Raw genomic sequence first — 16,158 nt, 5'->3', positions numbered from 1 at the left:
CCAGAGTGCTGATCTTCCTACTTTCTGAGAAGGTTTTCAGTCAAACTGGATTTGCAGCAAAATGGTGTTTGCCAGGAGCATTGACCATAACTATATGGGTTACCTGTTCTAACTCTTTCTCTCATCATTCCTTAAATAACTGTTTATTTTTTATATATCACTTATTGTAGTCTTCTATATTACTGGAAGCATCTTAAACAAGGAAGAGAAAGAGAAAAGGCTCAAACATCACAGACCCAAAAGTTCTTGAATCCTTCCTGTGGTTGTGTTTGAAGATAAAGTCTTGCTGTTGAGTTCCACGCATCTCTGTTTGAATGACCTTTGAATATTGTGTAGTGCTGCCAGGTTCTGTTCAGCTTAAGCTTAGTTACTATCATTGTTCCTGTTTTAACATGATGCTTTGTTTTCCTAAACAGAGCTATAACACTGGAGAATCAGTTGGTGATCCTTGCAGCAGAAGCAACAGATGCAGGCGGTTACTATGTGCAAGCAGTCAATGAAAAAAATGGAGAGAACAAGACGAGTCCATTTCTTTATCTGAGTGTAGTGAGTGAGTATTGAAATCTCACCAAAATTGCTTTGGTATTGAGGTCACTGAAAATGTTCCCAAAGATCGGCATGCTGAAAAGAATTTACTAACAAAGAAATCCTGAAAGGAGCTATGCTTCTCTTGGGAGGTATGGAGCACACTCAACTCCCAGTAAAGTCAGTGGGAGTCCAACATTAACTGATTTTACACAAGATTTGGGGTTTGGTATAGAAAGACCTCAGCCTGCTTGGTACCATGGCAAGCACACCATTAATAATCCTTTTTAATGTTTTATTAAAGATACAGAAAAGAGGGAAAAACAGTTAAAGCATTTGAACAAATATTAAGTAAGGCTTTCATTTTATCAACACCCCTTGTTCTCTTTCCCTTTAGCTAGAGGGAGTTTTTAGAAGGAAACCCTGCATATTTGACAGTCTCTCAAATGGTATTAAAGATAATTACTGTCCTTTTAGGGAAAAGAGAAGAAGTTAGTTGAGATGAGCCAGAGCTTCTGCTGTTGCTGCTGTTAAAGTCCAATCCCATTTCCTAGAAGACAAAACCAAGACATAAAGCCACAAAAGGGGAGACAGAAGAACAGCAAGGATAGTAAATGCAGCCTTTGTCTTTGGTGTTGACTCTCACTTTCAATCTCATGGCTGGAGAAACACAGGCATAGAAAATGGTCATGTTAGCCACTCTGAGACCTGGCAACTTGTACCAGTATTAGGCTATTTAGGGCATTGCAGTTAGCGGTTTCTTTATGAGCTGGTGAGTACATCTCTCAGGATTAGGACAAAGAAGGCCTGGGGTCCCAAGAGATGGTGGTGGTTGTTATCAAGCTGTCTGGAGTGACTCAGGAGCATGAGTACCAACTTCAGGTCAGGCTGTGAAGAAGCAGGGCACACACCCCAAATTGGTTGTGAGTTCTATACTTAGATTTCACCAAGTGTGAATTCCTCAGGCACTACAACAGCTTTAACAGGGAGTCACAGACAGTCCCCTTGGAAACTCCAGTTGATCTTACCACCTAGGTAAGCTTGCCTTTGTGAAAAATAGTCCTTTGCATCAAAAAGAGTTACTCCCTGTCCCAAAGGACCAGTCACTCACCCCAGGCATGATTTTAACATAGCCCTTGAGTTTTGTCAGAAGGCCTTTTTGTTTGTATTAATTCAATCTTTTTGTCTCAACTTTTGCACCTTTCCCCCTCAACATTTGTTGTTGTAGGTTTTTGTGACATTTTATGATCTTTGACTCACTTTTCACAGATGAGCTCACAATTGGGGTAAACTTGTAGACCCAGTTATCACAACAGGTCCTTCTGAACAATCAGCCAGTTGGTTTTGAACCATACCATACTAATCTGGGGATAAAGCTTGACCGCTTTCTGGCCTTTCAACAACAATTGAGAAGGTGTGTACTACTATCCAGTCAACGGTCGCATTGCTCCATAGGCTTAAGTAATGGGGGGAAGAGGAAGGGGCAAGAAACTATCTCTGGCATACTTCTAAGATCTTTCATTTACCCTATCAATATTGCTTCTGTCTTATCTGGGTTGAGTCTCAACTCACTGTTATCAACAGCCTAAGGCTGGCCGCACTCTGAAAAGGTTGGCATAGCAACATGTGGATTGGATGAAAAAGAGGAACAGAGCTTTGTGTAATCTGCATCGTGATGATTGTGCAGCCCAAATTGCCACACCGTCTGCCCTATTTGCTACACATGTATTAAACAAAAAGGTGCAAATCAATGAGTAGTTTCACCAGCTGTGGGAGTTTAAAGCTCAAGTCAAGTTCCATTTTCTCAGTTATTGTTTTCCCAACTTTGGACACCTGGAAAAAGTGCTGAATACCTACCTGCTGGAAATTGGGACTCTTTAATGTGTCAATTTGACCACCCAAAAACTGAGGCACACAAAATAGATATAATTAAAAATGTAGCCTAGAGGTCCAATCCAGCTCCCTTTGAAGTCAGTGGAAATATTTCCATTTATTTCGAGGGCAATTGATCAGGTCTTAGATGACAAAGGAGCAATTTATGAGCTCAGATACCACAATGGTGAGTGCTATGGAAATATCTATAATAAATTAAACAGAAATGGGAGAGAATTGTGCAAATAATAGAAAACGTGCTTGATGGGCTAGTGACAGCTGGTCTTTTTGTTCTGAAGAGGTTTCATAGTCTTATCTCACAAAAGCTAGAGTGAATTATGATTGTATCCAACAGACAGCACGGTAAGAAAATGTCAGTTATATGTCAAATGCAACCTGAACCAAGAAGTCATAGATTAGTCATCAATTTAAAATGTCTTATCTTCAACTGAAAAACCTATTTACAGAACTAATAAGTCATCATTTTTATAAACTATGGTTTCAGAGTAGCAGCCGTGTTAGTCTGTATTCGCAAAAAGAAAAGGAGTACTTGTGGCACCTTAGAGGCTAACAAATTTATTTGAGCACAAGCTTTCGTGAGCTACATCTCACTTCATGGGATGCATTCAGTGGAAAATACAGTGGGGAGATTTATATACATAGAGAACATGAAACAATGGGTTTTACCATACACACTGTAAGGAGAGTGATCAGGTAAGGTGAGCTATTACCCACAGGAGAATAGGGTGGGGGGGACCTTTTGTAGTGATAATCAAGGTGGGCCATTTCCAGCAGTTGACAAGAACGTGTGAGGAACAGTGGGGGGGTGGGGGGGGGAATTGCCTAGAGGGATTCTCTGTGTTTTGAATCTAATTATCCTGTAAGGTATTTACCATCCTGATTTTACGGAGGTGATCCTTTTTACTTTTTCTTCTATTAAAATTCTTCTTTTAAGAAACTGAATGCTTTTTCATTGTTCTTAAGATCCAAGGGTTTGGGTCTGTGGTCACCTATGCAAATTGGTGAGGATTTTTATCAAACCTTCCCCAGGAAGGGGGGTGCAAGGTTTTGGTGAGGATTTTGGGGGGAAAGACGTTTCCAAACGGGCTCTTTCCTAATAAAATAAAACCGGTTAGACGTTTGCTCGTGGCAGCGAAAATCCAAGGGCAAAAGGTAAAATAGTTTGTACCTTGGGGAAGTTTTAGCCTAAGATGGTAAAAGTAAGCTTAGGAGGTTTTCATGCAGGTCCCCACATCTGTATCCTAGAGTTCAGAGTGGGGAAGGAACCCCCCCCCACCGCTCTCCTGCTGGTAATAGCTCACCTTAAGTGATCACTCTGGTTACAGTGTGTATGGTAACACCCATTGTTTCATGTTCTCTATGTATATAAATCTCCCCACTGTATTTTCCACTGAATGCATCCCATGAAGTGAGCTGTAGCTCACGAAAGCTTATGCTCAAATAAATGTGTTAGTCTCTAAGGTGCCACAAGTACTCCTTTTCTTTTTGTGAATACAGAGTAACACGGCTGCTACTCTGAAACCTATAAGTAACCAGGTTCACAAGAAGGTGTGATCCCCACATATGTAGTTGACTGAGGTTTCTGCTGTCAGTATATAATAAAATGATAAAGATGATAAAATAGTACTCTGTGGTATCACTTCAATAAAAAGGTGAGGTTCTGAGAATCCAAGCTATACTGAGATTTAGCTATTCACTTAAATAGAAAACTATAGATAATAAGAAACACTACACCAATAATACCCAGTCTAGGAACTTTAACAATGTGCAGTTATATTGTCAATCTCTCTCCAAATATTTTATGAAAAATCAGAAAGAGCATAGCCCTGGTATATGAGTGAAAAGGCAAGATTGCAGAAGATGGGCATATGTAAGCTGTTTTGACAGCATAGACACTGCTGGTTGAATTGCTTTTGCAGCACTAATCATCTGGAACTGCAATTCAGGACCTTGCTGCTGGACCTTCTTGTTAAGCTGTGAAAAATTGAGGTGCATGTCGTTTCAGTAGATATATTAGTAAATTAGATATTCTCAAGACCTAGTCAAACTGCTAGGAAATATAGAGCATTCTGCAGATTTAGACATCTTTTTTTGATGCAGGCTTTGTAAAAACACAAAACAAGATTGATGAAAATTGTAAAAACCTTGCCAGCTAGCATTTCTGAAGAGTCAAAAGATAATAAAGACAATTATCATTTAATGAAGATAAATTTCCTCCCTGAGCATTGGGAGTGTAAAAAGGAAACCGTTGTGCAATTGGTAAGATTGGAATAGTTGGGGTCTAAAAATTATACTCCTGGCATGGTTGTATTGTAATTAATTTAAAATACAAGGATGTCATATTATCATTCCTAGCTTCCACTTGCAGTAAGAAGGTATTTTATTCTGTGGTGGTAGTCACCTATCAGATGAAGCTAAATAGACCTAATTATCCCTGGCTGAAACCCATTTAATTATTCAATTAACTGTTATCAAAACACAAAATTTAAAAGACAAAAAATATTCAACTTCAGAATGGCAGGGTACTGATTTTTCCCCAAAAGTATTTGAACAATAAAATAAAAGGACCTTATTACAGTACAAGATGTCTAGGTCACTGTCAGAGTCCATGGAGATCAAATAACTATAAAAGGGTTTTTACACAATGAGCATAACATTTTAGAAATTAATTGCAACAAATGGAGGCAAGGTATTTATTTAATTTTGGGGCCATATCTAGATTCTTTTATCACATTCCCGTCCACACTTCATGGCACCCCAACCTCATCTTTCCTTATTTTCTTTTTATTTAGATAACTAAAAAAAACCTCTCATGACTTGTCTTAATTTCCTTGGCAAGAGCTAATTCTGGTTAACTTTTAGCAATTCTCACTTTTTTTCCTACCAATTTCTAAGCTCTGGGATGTAGCTTTCTTTTCTGATCAATCCCTTCTTCCATTCCCTATAGGCATTCTGCTTACTTCTAATAATATTTTTGAGGTAGTTGTGCATCCAGCTAGCTCTGTAGCCTTTCCCTACAAGATTTTTCCCCTTGTTTAGGATGCATTTATTTTTGAAATACTTCCCTCTATCAGTATTGTTAGGAAGATAAATCATTAGCAGGTCCCGAGTCGATATTTTCCTTTCAGGAAGGAAGCGTTCCTAAACCATAATTTCTCTTATTCACCATCAAAGTTTACTGCGAGCTAGAAGAGAGGATTCACTTAGAGGTTTTAATGTGAAGTAAAATCAACAGATGTTGAGGGTATAGAGGGGGGCGTTTGAAACATATTGTTGCATGAATTTTTCATAGCTAACTCCAACCTGTCAGGTGTAGGCAGAAAAAAGGAATTGGCCAGACCCTCCTGAGAACAGACATTTCTATTCTGAGGTCAAACTCAAGCAAGCTCTATGAACTTGTCACACTGTTTTTAGTCCTTGCCATGGGACTTTTACATTCACTTAGCCTCCATGGATTAGTTCTGCTGAAATAAAATTAATGCTTCAATAAGACATTTTTGTCTAAAGAAAAGGTACACGGGATGGAAGCTGAGAAGAGAAAATTACATTTCTGAGCAATGATTGTACTTTATAAGCCATCCATTCTGATCAAATGCGAGGAAAGTCCAGTATAGTCCAACTCTGGGTGCTCCATCAGCTGTTCCATTTTTATTTCTTTCTTGAAAATAATGCCAATTCATTTCCCCTCCTTTTCTTCACAGTATTTAAAATTTCTCCTTGCCAAGGAGAATTTCCAGGAAGACTATCATTGTGATTGTTCCATCTTATCAGGCTGGTCTTTATGTGCCGTTCATTCTGAGAATTGATTGGCTACAACTTAAATAAATTTCAGAGGGAGGGCTAAATATTTTCTTAAAAGTCAAATATATATTTACAGTAATTGAAGTTATAAAAAAAAGATTCCATTAAAATGTTAAAGGTTTGACTTTTAAATCACAGAAACAAATATTAAAGTTGGACTATATCTGATCAAAGCTAGGAATTTTAGCGAAGGCTGTTATCATTAATTTAACCCATTATAGCTACCTGGGATATTGAATCTGGTATGTTGATATTGGACTACATCATATACATTAAATTGGAATAATGGTGTGCATTAAGGACATAATGGCAATCTTAAACTCCAAATTTCATGACTCCCTTTAGATTGTCATATCTTTTCCTGTAAGGAAAGCTTCCCTGCTTTTTAACAACAGCTGTATAGAAAATAAATTATGTATTACAAAGACTATATCATTTAAATATTAGCTAATAATTATCTCTGGAAGTTTCATCTCTCTTCTGGCCTTATATTCTTTTAGTTGCCTTCCTTCCTGTAGAATAGAAGGCAAAGTGACAATCTTATGTCCCTCTGTTCCACTGCACTATTTTGGCAATGCTTCACCTTCCCAGCAGGTTGCATTCCACACATTTCACATCTGCTGTGCCTCCCTGGCCCAGATTGAAAACATCTCCCCTGCTGATTTGAACTTGAATTCCAGCTGACTTCACACCTGGAGACTGGTATTCAAGGTTCACACAGCATGAGGGGAAGGTGAGATTGAACTCCAGACCAAGGAATGAGGTAATGAGCAGATAAGATCAACTTATAACTACAGTGTTAATATTTTCAAAGCCAATGTCATTATTTTTGATAGTAGATAATATTTCTGCAATAAAAAAGGCAGGTAAAATTTCCTTTGAAGTGACAAAACAAAACCCCAAATCTTTGAAGTTTGAGAGTTTTCGATTTCTAAATCAGCATAACAAAATATTTAAAAATCAGAAGCTGCATGTCTGTGAAATGTATCATTTTAAATATTATTACACTGGCAAATGAGTACCCAAATTGCAAGTTTTTCAAAATGACTACTCTGTTCTTGAATTGGGTGAGCCACTCTGTGCTTCTCACTGCTGCTGACTGTAATATGGAAAATAAGTGGGTGGAAGAAGAAACAATCCATCCCTTTTCTCCTAGATACAATCATAATAATAGGGGGCAGAGCCTCTCCCATTGTGCATTTTCATAGTTCCATTGACTTCAGTGGAGCTATGAAAATTTATACCCACTAGAGATTTGCCCCATAGTTTGTATAGATTATGCACATTGCTCAGCCAAATAACTGGCTTTGTTTTTTGAAAACCTAGCCCTTATTTTAACATGGGTTTATATTATATATTGAACTTTGTGAATGTAGATCTATATATCTAGCTATATAATACATATGTATAATATATCTAGGCTGTCACCTAAATCTTTTATTTATATCTGACACATGCAATTAATCTCTCCCTCTCTCTAATCAGTTTTGCTATTACATTTATTGGAGTGATTTGTCTCCTATTTTGTCTGCCACTGCTCTGTAAGTGATATGTGAAGTTAAGAGATTCTTAGAGGACACAAACAGGGAAAATAGAAAATTGAATTTACCTTCCAATCATTTTATAAAATGTGACATACATCAATTATACATGCCAGCTAGGGTAATGCCATGTTCATAGAATCATAGAATATCAGGGTTGGAAGGGACCTCGGGAGGTCATCTAGTCCAACCCCCTGTTCAAAGCAGGACCGATCCCCAATTAAATCATCCCAGCCAGGGCTTTGTCAAGCCTGACTTTAAAAACTTCTAAGGAAGGAGATTCCACCACCTCCCTAGGTATTCTAAGGAAGGAGATTCCACCACCTCCCTAGGTGTACAAAGCATGATGATTTTCTGGAAGACCATCATAGCAGTAGTGCCAAAAAGCTTTTATACACAGAAAAGTTTTATTATGACAGTGGACCTGTAATTCGTAACTTACTGATGTGCCTAGAAAAAATATTTTAATTATGTTCTGCAAATTATGGTGAAAACATACCAAATGCCAAATGAATTAGGCTTGTATCAACATCTTAAAAAGTACAGTCACTTCAGTGAGATATAGCATATACATTTTTATGTCAGTCAGGCCTTGAGATATAAGTAAATTCATACTACAGTTGTAGGGTTAATTTTTAAGAAGAAATTAAAAGCATGAAGAGTATATGAATGGGTTGAAGAGATGGGTAATTAATAATCCTGAGTCTCTTGAGAGATGGGATAAATTTCATGTGAAGTAACCGGATAGTCCTTTTCTAGATACTGTATAACTCGCAAAATCTGTTTACATTTGGTTCTTAAGTATTTGGGTTAGGATACATAAGTTCAGATTCTCAGCTGTGGCTGAGGAGTGCTTGGCATAGTTGAGGAGGGGGCAAAAAGATGGCTTAAAGCAATATTTGGCTCCCTGATCCTGGAACCCTCTGGTCCCTAGCATAAATTAGAGTGGCTTTATTATAGCCTTTTTCTTGTACAGTCGCCCTGTACGGTAGCCAGGGTATGTGCATAGGCAGCGACTCGGGCAGCTCTATGCCACTCAAAAATCCCCTTAGTCTGGGGGATATCTTTTGCAGCCTGACTACTGCGTCAGTTTCAGGGCAGCTTTGGATCATTAGAGTGGTGGAGAGCAGCTTGAGAACACTGGAGAACCAGGGCCATTGACCCTTGTAAATCAGTTTTATTTTTCATTCTGATAAAAATTGTTTTCATTTCATTATGCTGATTGGATGTTCAGAAAACCATAGATGCTGGAAATGGTAACAGGAAGAGGATTAACTCCTACATCCAAACTCACCAATTAATAGTAATAAAAGATGTATCATAACACCAAGAAACATACTCTGTTCTGCTTTCTACTGTGTTCTGCTCTGGTTATATATATTTCAGAGTTAAACCATTGCAGTAATAAAGCTATTGACAAATAACTACTTGTCACCTTGCTACATAGGTCCAGCTATATCTCCTTGGAGTGTGAGATGTCACAGTAAAGCAGGGTCAGGCCTGGTTATTAGGTGGATAGGAGACTTCCAAGAAACTTCTGTGTGCTGCAGAAAGTGATAATGATCATTGAATAGGTGGCACTTTCATGACTATGTCAGTTTTGAACCAGTACACTAGCATGGCTTTAGAGGGCATTGGGCTGCTTGAAGATGGCAACTTTTTGATGGGAAATAAAACTAAGTTCTTATCCACTTTTGATCATTCAAGCTCTCATGCCAATTTTTAGAAATCAGGAGCTAACCTTAATATTCTGGACCAATTCCATCTCCAATTCCATTCCTGCCTACCAAAAATCCCTTGTGTAGTTTCAGTTGGCTACATCATTACTTCATTTCCTAAACATTATGTGCTGTTAAAGAGCTGCAACCTTGCATCCCTGAATTGTCTGAATTTTTCCTGTGTAGGAAGTGATAACTATGTATACTTCAAGTTTGCAAAATACTTTGGGATCTTTGAAAAACTCTTTATATGCATTAGTAATAATAATAAATTATATATATTATTATTATTTCATTTATTGGAATAGAGGGAGCCATTAAAACTGAATAACAATATCCCATGCTGACCATTTCCTGGGACTGTATGACTAACAACAAATAATTTAGAACTGTCAGTTTTTCTCAACAATGTATTCCCACCCAAATGATCAACATAAACTGAAAATTTTTAAACTCCCAGATAAGAGAACTGTATTAAACATGCTTTAGAAGCATTTATAAAATATTTTTAATCAAGATTTTATATTCTCACCTCTACCAAAGAGAAAAAGATGTTTTGGTTTATGTTTTTCTACGTTTGATTTTTGTTGTTGTTGTTGTTTTTTATTCTGTGAAGTCTAAAAAAGAATAGCTTCCGGAGTCCTACATATCAGTTTATCATCTTCTTTTTCCTCAACGCTTAGCTGAATGGTCTGCCATAGCAATCATTCCCCATTTGGTCCATTTCTGTGCAGCTGCAAGGGCTTAATGGGTCAGAAGTCCAACGTCAGAACAGACTTGATGCATCCATGTGATAGGGGGTCTACCTCTAGGCTGCCTCTACCACTCAGTTGGTGGAATTTTATCCCAGATGTTACAAGCTGCCCAGAGAATGGCAGTAGCCAGTACGTCTTGTGATATTCTGGTGACATGTCCAAAAAGCAGAAGATGCGGACGATGGCCCCAGTAGCCTGTAGACCGAAGCTACCATAAACGTCTGTGTTATAAATGAAGTCATTGCACTTTATGCCCAATATACGACATTGGCGTTTTGTGTGGAAAGCCTCCAGCTTTGCCCAGTCTGAGTGGCAATAGTGTCCATGTTTCGCATTCGTATAGCGGTATGGAGAGGACACAGCTCAAATAGATCCTGAACTTGGTTGTCATGCTGAGATCGTCATGCTGCAGATGCTGTGATGCCAATTCGGTGAAGAACCTCTGTATCAGAGTTGGAGGAAACTGGTGAGTATAGAACCCAAATAACAAAAGCTGGAGACTCCTTCAACTGTTTCATTATTCAAGGAGATTGGAGTCGTGGGAGGACCTGACATAGGTTTTGCAGCTTTGTCTTTGACCATGAACCATGGAGCCTAACCTTGGCCAACTCTGGCCTCGCGAAACTGGTCGTGGCTCTTTACTAGAAGAACAATGTCATCAGCATAGTCAAGGTGTGAGAGCAAGAGATCACTAATCGTAATGCCTATGGACCTAACGGCATGCTGCATTCTGAAATCCGTTGCCTGACAAAGGAGTTGAAGGCAGTGATGAGCTGCCAAAATCTTAACAACCAGTTCCTTCCTCACCCCACAAGGAGGTCGTGGCCCTCTGGGACTCCTGCCCCATTCAACCCCCCACGTTCCTTGATGCCCCCCCCGGGACCTCTGTCCCATCCACCCCCCACCCTTGTCCCCTGACTGCCACCAGAACTGGGCAGGAGGATCTTGTGGGCCACCGTAGTGGGTGCCCACCCCAGCCCGCCCCTAAGAGCCAGAGGGACCTGCCAGGGAGCGAGGTGGGGAGTCCTGGAGGTGCTTACCTGGGGCGGCTCCCAGGAAGCACCCGGCAGGTCCCTCTGGCTCCTAGGGTCGGGGAACGTAGCTGGGGGGGAGCAGGGGAGCGGTCGCTCCCCCCCAATCACATCAAAAGGGACGCCTCAGGCGCCGACTCTGTGGGGGTTCCAGGGCTGGAGCCCCCACGGGGGAAATTTGGTGGGTGCAGAGCACCCACCGGCAGCTCCCCCCTCCGCCCCGTGCCCAGCCCCAACTTACCTCCGCTCCGCCTCCTCCCCTGAATGCGCTGCCCTGCTCTGCTTCTCCGCCCCCCCGGCTTCCCGCGAATCAGCTGTTCATGTGGGAAGCCTAGGGGGGCTGAGAAGCAAGCAGCGGCTTTGTGCTCAGGCCCATGGAGGCGGAGTTGACCTGGGGTGGGGAGCGGTTGCCCTGTGCCCCCCCCCGGTTACCTGCTGCGGCGCAGGCGGCCCTCCTTGTGCCCCCCACCCCAGCTCGCCTCCGCTCCGCTTCCTTGGGCCTGAGCAAGAAGCCGCCACCTGATTCACAGGAAGCCAGGGGTTGGGGGGGGGCGGTGGAGAAGCAGAGTGGGGCGGAGCGTAACTCGGGGTGGAGACGGAGAGGAGGTGAGCTGGGGCTGGGCGTGGGGCAGGGTGGGGACCTGCCGGTGGGTGCTCTGCACCCACCAAATTTTCCCCGTGGGTGCTCCAGCCTTGTTAAACTTTTGGTCGGTTGTTAAATTTAGAAGCCCTTTTAGAACCCTCGCGAGACAACCGCTTCTAAAAGGGCTTCTAAATTTAACAACTGGTTCCAGCAAACTGGTGCAAACTGGCTCCAGCTCACCACTGGTTGCAGGGGCATAGACACAGCCCTGCCTGACACCAGATGCTGATTTAAAAGATGCCAACATTCCAATTCCAGTTTACTCCCTTTGGATATTGCCTTCTGATCTTTTGTATGAGTCTTTCTACTAATCCAACCCATTAGAGTATGTAAGTAGCTAAGATGAATGATTAGAAAAATTTCTGTGTAATTTATACATTCCGATCATCTAACCTATATAAATCGGGAATTTCATCTACCTAAAGTTGCCGGAAACAATGGAAGGTGCCTGCGCAATTTCAGATCTCATAAATTTCTAAAGGTATACATCAGGAGCCATATTTGCCTGTAATGTCAAAAATTCTAGAAGCTGTAGCCTTTTCTGTGAGATTTACTGAAGGCCACATTAACTTAGAATTGCTATTTTAAGAAGAGCTAATCACAATTATTTTCTTGTGGTATGAGGCTGCAACAGCTCTACGTGATTTTGTAATAAAATAAGATTATATGTGATCAGTTCTAGGAGTTATAATATGAAACCATATAGGTATCTTGCTCAGCTTCTCAGTGATCATCATGTCAAAATATAATCATCATGTAATTTCTTACAAATGAAAAGATGTAATTTAAAATGACATATTCCAAGGATATGAACAGGGCTCACATGTTCAATCATCCAAAGTAAACAGTTTAGGAGATATTTGACAGCAAATAAGTTGAGGTTCTCTTTTTTATCTACCCCTATATCAGAAAAGTTTGCTTATAAGTCTCTCTCTTGTTTTATGCATATTTATTTCTTAGCAGAGTAGCTCAATATAATAAGCAGTCACTGAAAAATAGTTCTATTAATGAAGACTATGATATAGCTGAGAAACAGTATATTTTAAAATCTACTGCTTTCCTCTTGCATTTTTGACAAACATAATCTGAAAAAAATAAACTCGTGAAAGATCAGGGATTATTATTGTAATAGATGTTCATGTTAAAGAGTTTCTTTTTAATCTTTAATCAATATAAAACACAGAACCGGAAAAGGAATAAGCCTGGAAAGTCTCTGTGTTCTGATGCCAGCACGATCATTCTGACAGCAGACCTATGTGCTGGGAGTATAATATTATTACTATTATTTTATTAGAACTGGATACATTCATGGAGGTTGAGTCCATTAATTAAGGAATGGTGTCCCTAGCCTCTGTTTGTCAAGAGGGTGGAGATGGATGGCAGGAGAGAGATCACTTGATCATTACCTGTTAGGTTCACTCCCTCTGGGACATCTGGAATTGGCCACTGTCGGTAGACAGGATACTGGGCCGGATGGGCCTTTGGTCTGACCCAGTATGGCCATTCTTATGTTCTTATGTTATTAACCATGTTTATGACACTAGTGCTTAAAGGTCAACCAAGCATGATGCCCCAGTATGCTGGACACTGTACAAGTATATGTATTCAACTCTAAGCTATATAGGCAATGCCATGCAAAAAGGCAATATGAATATATTAAGGTTGGAAAGTCAAGCATTCATAAGATAGGAAATGCCATATTCAAGGTTGCCCATGGAATCTTAATTCTATCGTTTGTGCATATGCATTATGATAGTACCTGTAACATGATCACATCCTATTTTTTTCAGTCAGACCTCTGCTTCATTCAGTTCACAACATGGACAGTGCTTAATGAATTAGCGAGGATTCTGTAGTGAGTGAAGTTATTGTCTGTAGGACTCTTACAGAAGTTGAAAAAAGAAAAGGAGTACTTGTGGCACCTTAGAGACTAACCAATTTATTAGAGCATAAGCTTTCGTGAGCTACAGCTCACTTCATCAGATGCATATCGTGGAAACTGCAGCAGACTTTATATATACACAGAGAATATGAAACAATACCTCCTCCCACCCCACTGTCCTGCTGGTAATAGCTTATCTAAAGTGATCATCAGGTGGGCCATTTCCAGCACAAATCCAGGTTTTCTCACCCTCCACCCCCCCACACAAATTCACTCTCCTGCTGGTGATAGCCCATCCAAAGTGACAACTCTTTACACAATGTGCATGACAATCAAGTTGGGCTATTTCCTGCACAAATCCAGGTTTTCTCACATCCCCCCCACCCCCATACACACACAAACTCACTCTCCTGCTGGTAATAGCTCATCCAAACTGACCACTCTTCAAGTTTAAATCCAAGTTAAACCAGAACATCTGGGGGGGGGGGGGTAGGAAAAAACAAGAGGAAACAGGCTACCTTGCATAATGACTTAGCCACTCCCAGTCTCTATTTAAGCCTAAATTAATAGTATACAATTTGCAAATGAATTCCAATTCAGCAGTTTCTCGCTGGAGTCTGGATTTGAAGTTTTTTTGTTTTAAGATAGCGACCTTCATGTCTGTGATTGCGTGACCAGAGAGATTGAAGTGTTCTCACCAGGTTAGCCGTGACATTATCGGGGATAGTGTTCTTGACGGCTTGTAGTCCATCTTTGTGTGGAATGTTGGTGTAGAGGGCTTCTACATCCATAGTGGCCAGGATGGTGTTATCAGGAAGATCACCGATGGATTGAAGTTTCCTCAGGAAGTCAATGGATGTAGAAGCCCTCTACACCAACATTCCACACAAAGTTGGACTACAAGCCGTCAAGAACACTATCCCCGATAATGTCACGGCTAACCTGGTGGCTGAACTTTGTGACTTTGTCCTTACTCATAACTACTTCACATTTGGGGACAATGTATACCTTCAGATCAGCGGCACTGCTATGGGTACCCGCATGGCCCCACAGTATGCCAACATTTTTATGGCTGATTTAGAACAACGCTTCCTCAGCTCTCGTCCCCTAAAGCCCCTACTCTACTTGCGCTATATTGATGACATCTTCATCATCTGGACCCATGGAAAAGAAGCCCTTGAGGAATTCCACCATGATTTCAACAATTTCCATCCCACCACCAACCTCAGCCTGGTCCAGTCCACACAAGAGATCCACTTCCTGGACACTACAGTGCTAAAAAACAATGGTCACATAAACACCACCCTATACAAGAAACCTACTGACCGCTATTCCTACCTGCATGCCTCCAGCTTTCACCCTGACCACACCACACGATCCATCGTCTACAGCCAAGCTCTGCGATACAACCGCATTTGCTCCAACCCCTCAGACAGAGACAAACACCTACAAGATCTCTGTCAAGCTTTCTTACAACTACAGTACCCACCTGCAGAAGTAAAGAAACAGATTGATAGAGCCAGAAGAGTTCCCAGAAGTTACCTACTACAGGACAGGCCTAACAAAGAAAATAACAGAACGCCACTAGCCGTCACCTTCAGCCCCCAACTAAAACCCCTCCAACGCATTATTAAGGATCTACAACCTATCCTAAAGGATGACCCAACACTCTCACAAATCTTGGGAGACAGGCCAGTCCTTGCCTACAGACAGCCCCGCAATCTGAAGCAAATACTCACCAACAACCACATACCACACAACAGAACCACTAACCCAGGAACTTATCCTTGCAACAAAGCCCGTTGCCAATTGTGCCCACATATCTATTCAGGGGACACCATCACAGGGCCTAATAACATCAGCCACACTATCAGAGGCTCGTTCACCTGCACATCCACCAATGTGATATATGCCATCATGTGCCAGCAATGCCCCTCTGCCATGTACATTGGTCAAACTGGACAGTCTCTACGTAAAAGAATAAATGGACACAAATCAGATGTCAAGAATTATAACATTCATAAACCAGTCGGAGAACACTTCAATCTCTCTGGTCACGCAATCACAGACATGAAGGTCGCTATCTTAAAACAAAAAAACTTCAAATCCAGACTCCAGCGAGAAACTGCTGAATTGGAATTCATTTGCAAATTGTATACTATTAATTTAGGCTTAAATAGAGACTGGGAGTGGCTAAGTCATTATGCAAGGTAGCCTGTTTCCTCTTGTTTTTTCCTACCCCCCCCCCCCCAGATGTTCTGGTTTAACTTGGATTTAAACTTGAAGAGTGGTCAGTTTGGATGAGCTATTACCAGCAGGAGAGTGAGTTTGTGTGTGTATGGGGGTGGGGGGGATGTGAGAAAACCTGG

The 16,158-nt window shown here is 40.9% G+C and overlaps 1 protein-coding gene across 4 annotated transcripts in view; it reads left to right on the top strand.

Annotated features, from left to right (window-relative positions):
• The window catches only part of SDK1 (sidekick cell adhesion molecule 1), a 646,825-nt gene that overhangs the window by 367,518 nt on the left and 263,149 nt on the right, over positions 1 to 16,158 (top strand). For 3 of the 4 annotated variants that reach the window (XM_073361954.1, XM_073361952.1, XM_073361953.1), the window contains exon 6: positions 417 to 550. The exons of the other annotated variant lie outside the window; for it this stretch is intronic. In XM_073361954.1, the coding sequence (XP_073218055.1) occupies positions 417 to 550 (134 nt within the window). The remainder of the gene's footprint in view (positions 1 to 416; positions 551 to 16,158) is intronic. 4 annotated transcript variants of the gene reach the window in all.

Source organism: Lepidochelys kempii, chromosome 10, assembly GCF_965140265.1.
Source record: "Lepidochelys kempii isolate rLepKem1 chromosome 10, rLepKem1.hap2, whole genome shotgun sequence".
NCBI classification, from domain to species: Eukaryota; Metazoa; Chordata; order Testudines; family Cheloniidae; genus Lepidochelys; species Lepidochelys kempii.
The sequence above is the reverse complement of the archived record's forward strand: the minus strand, read 5'-3'. Positions and strand labels throughout refer to the sequence as shown.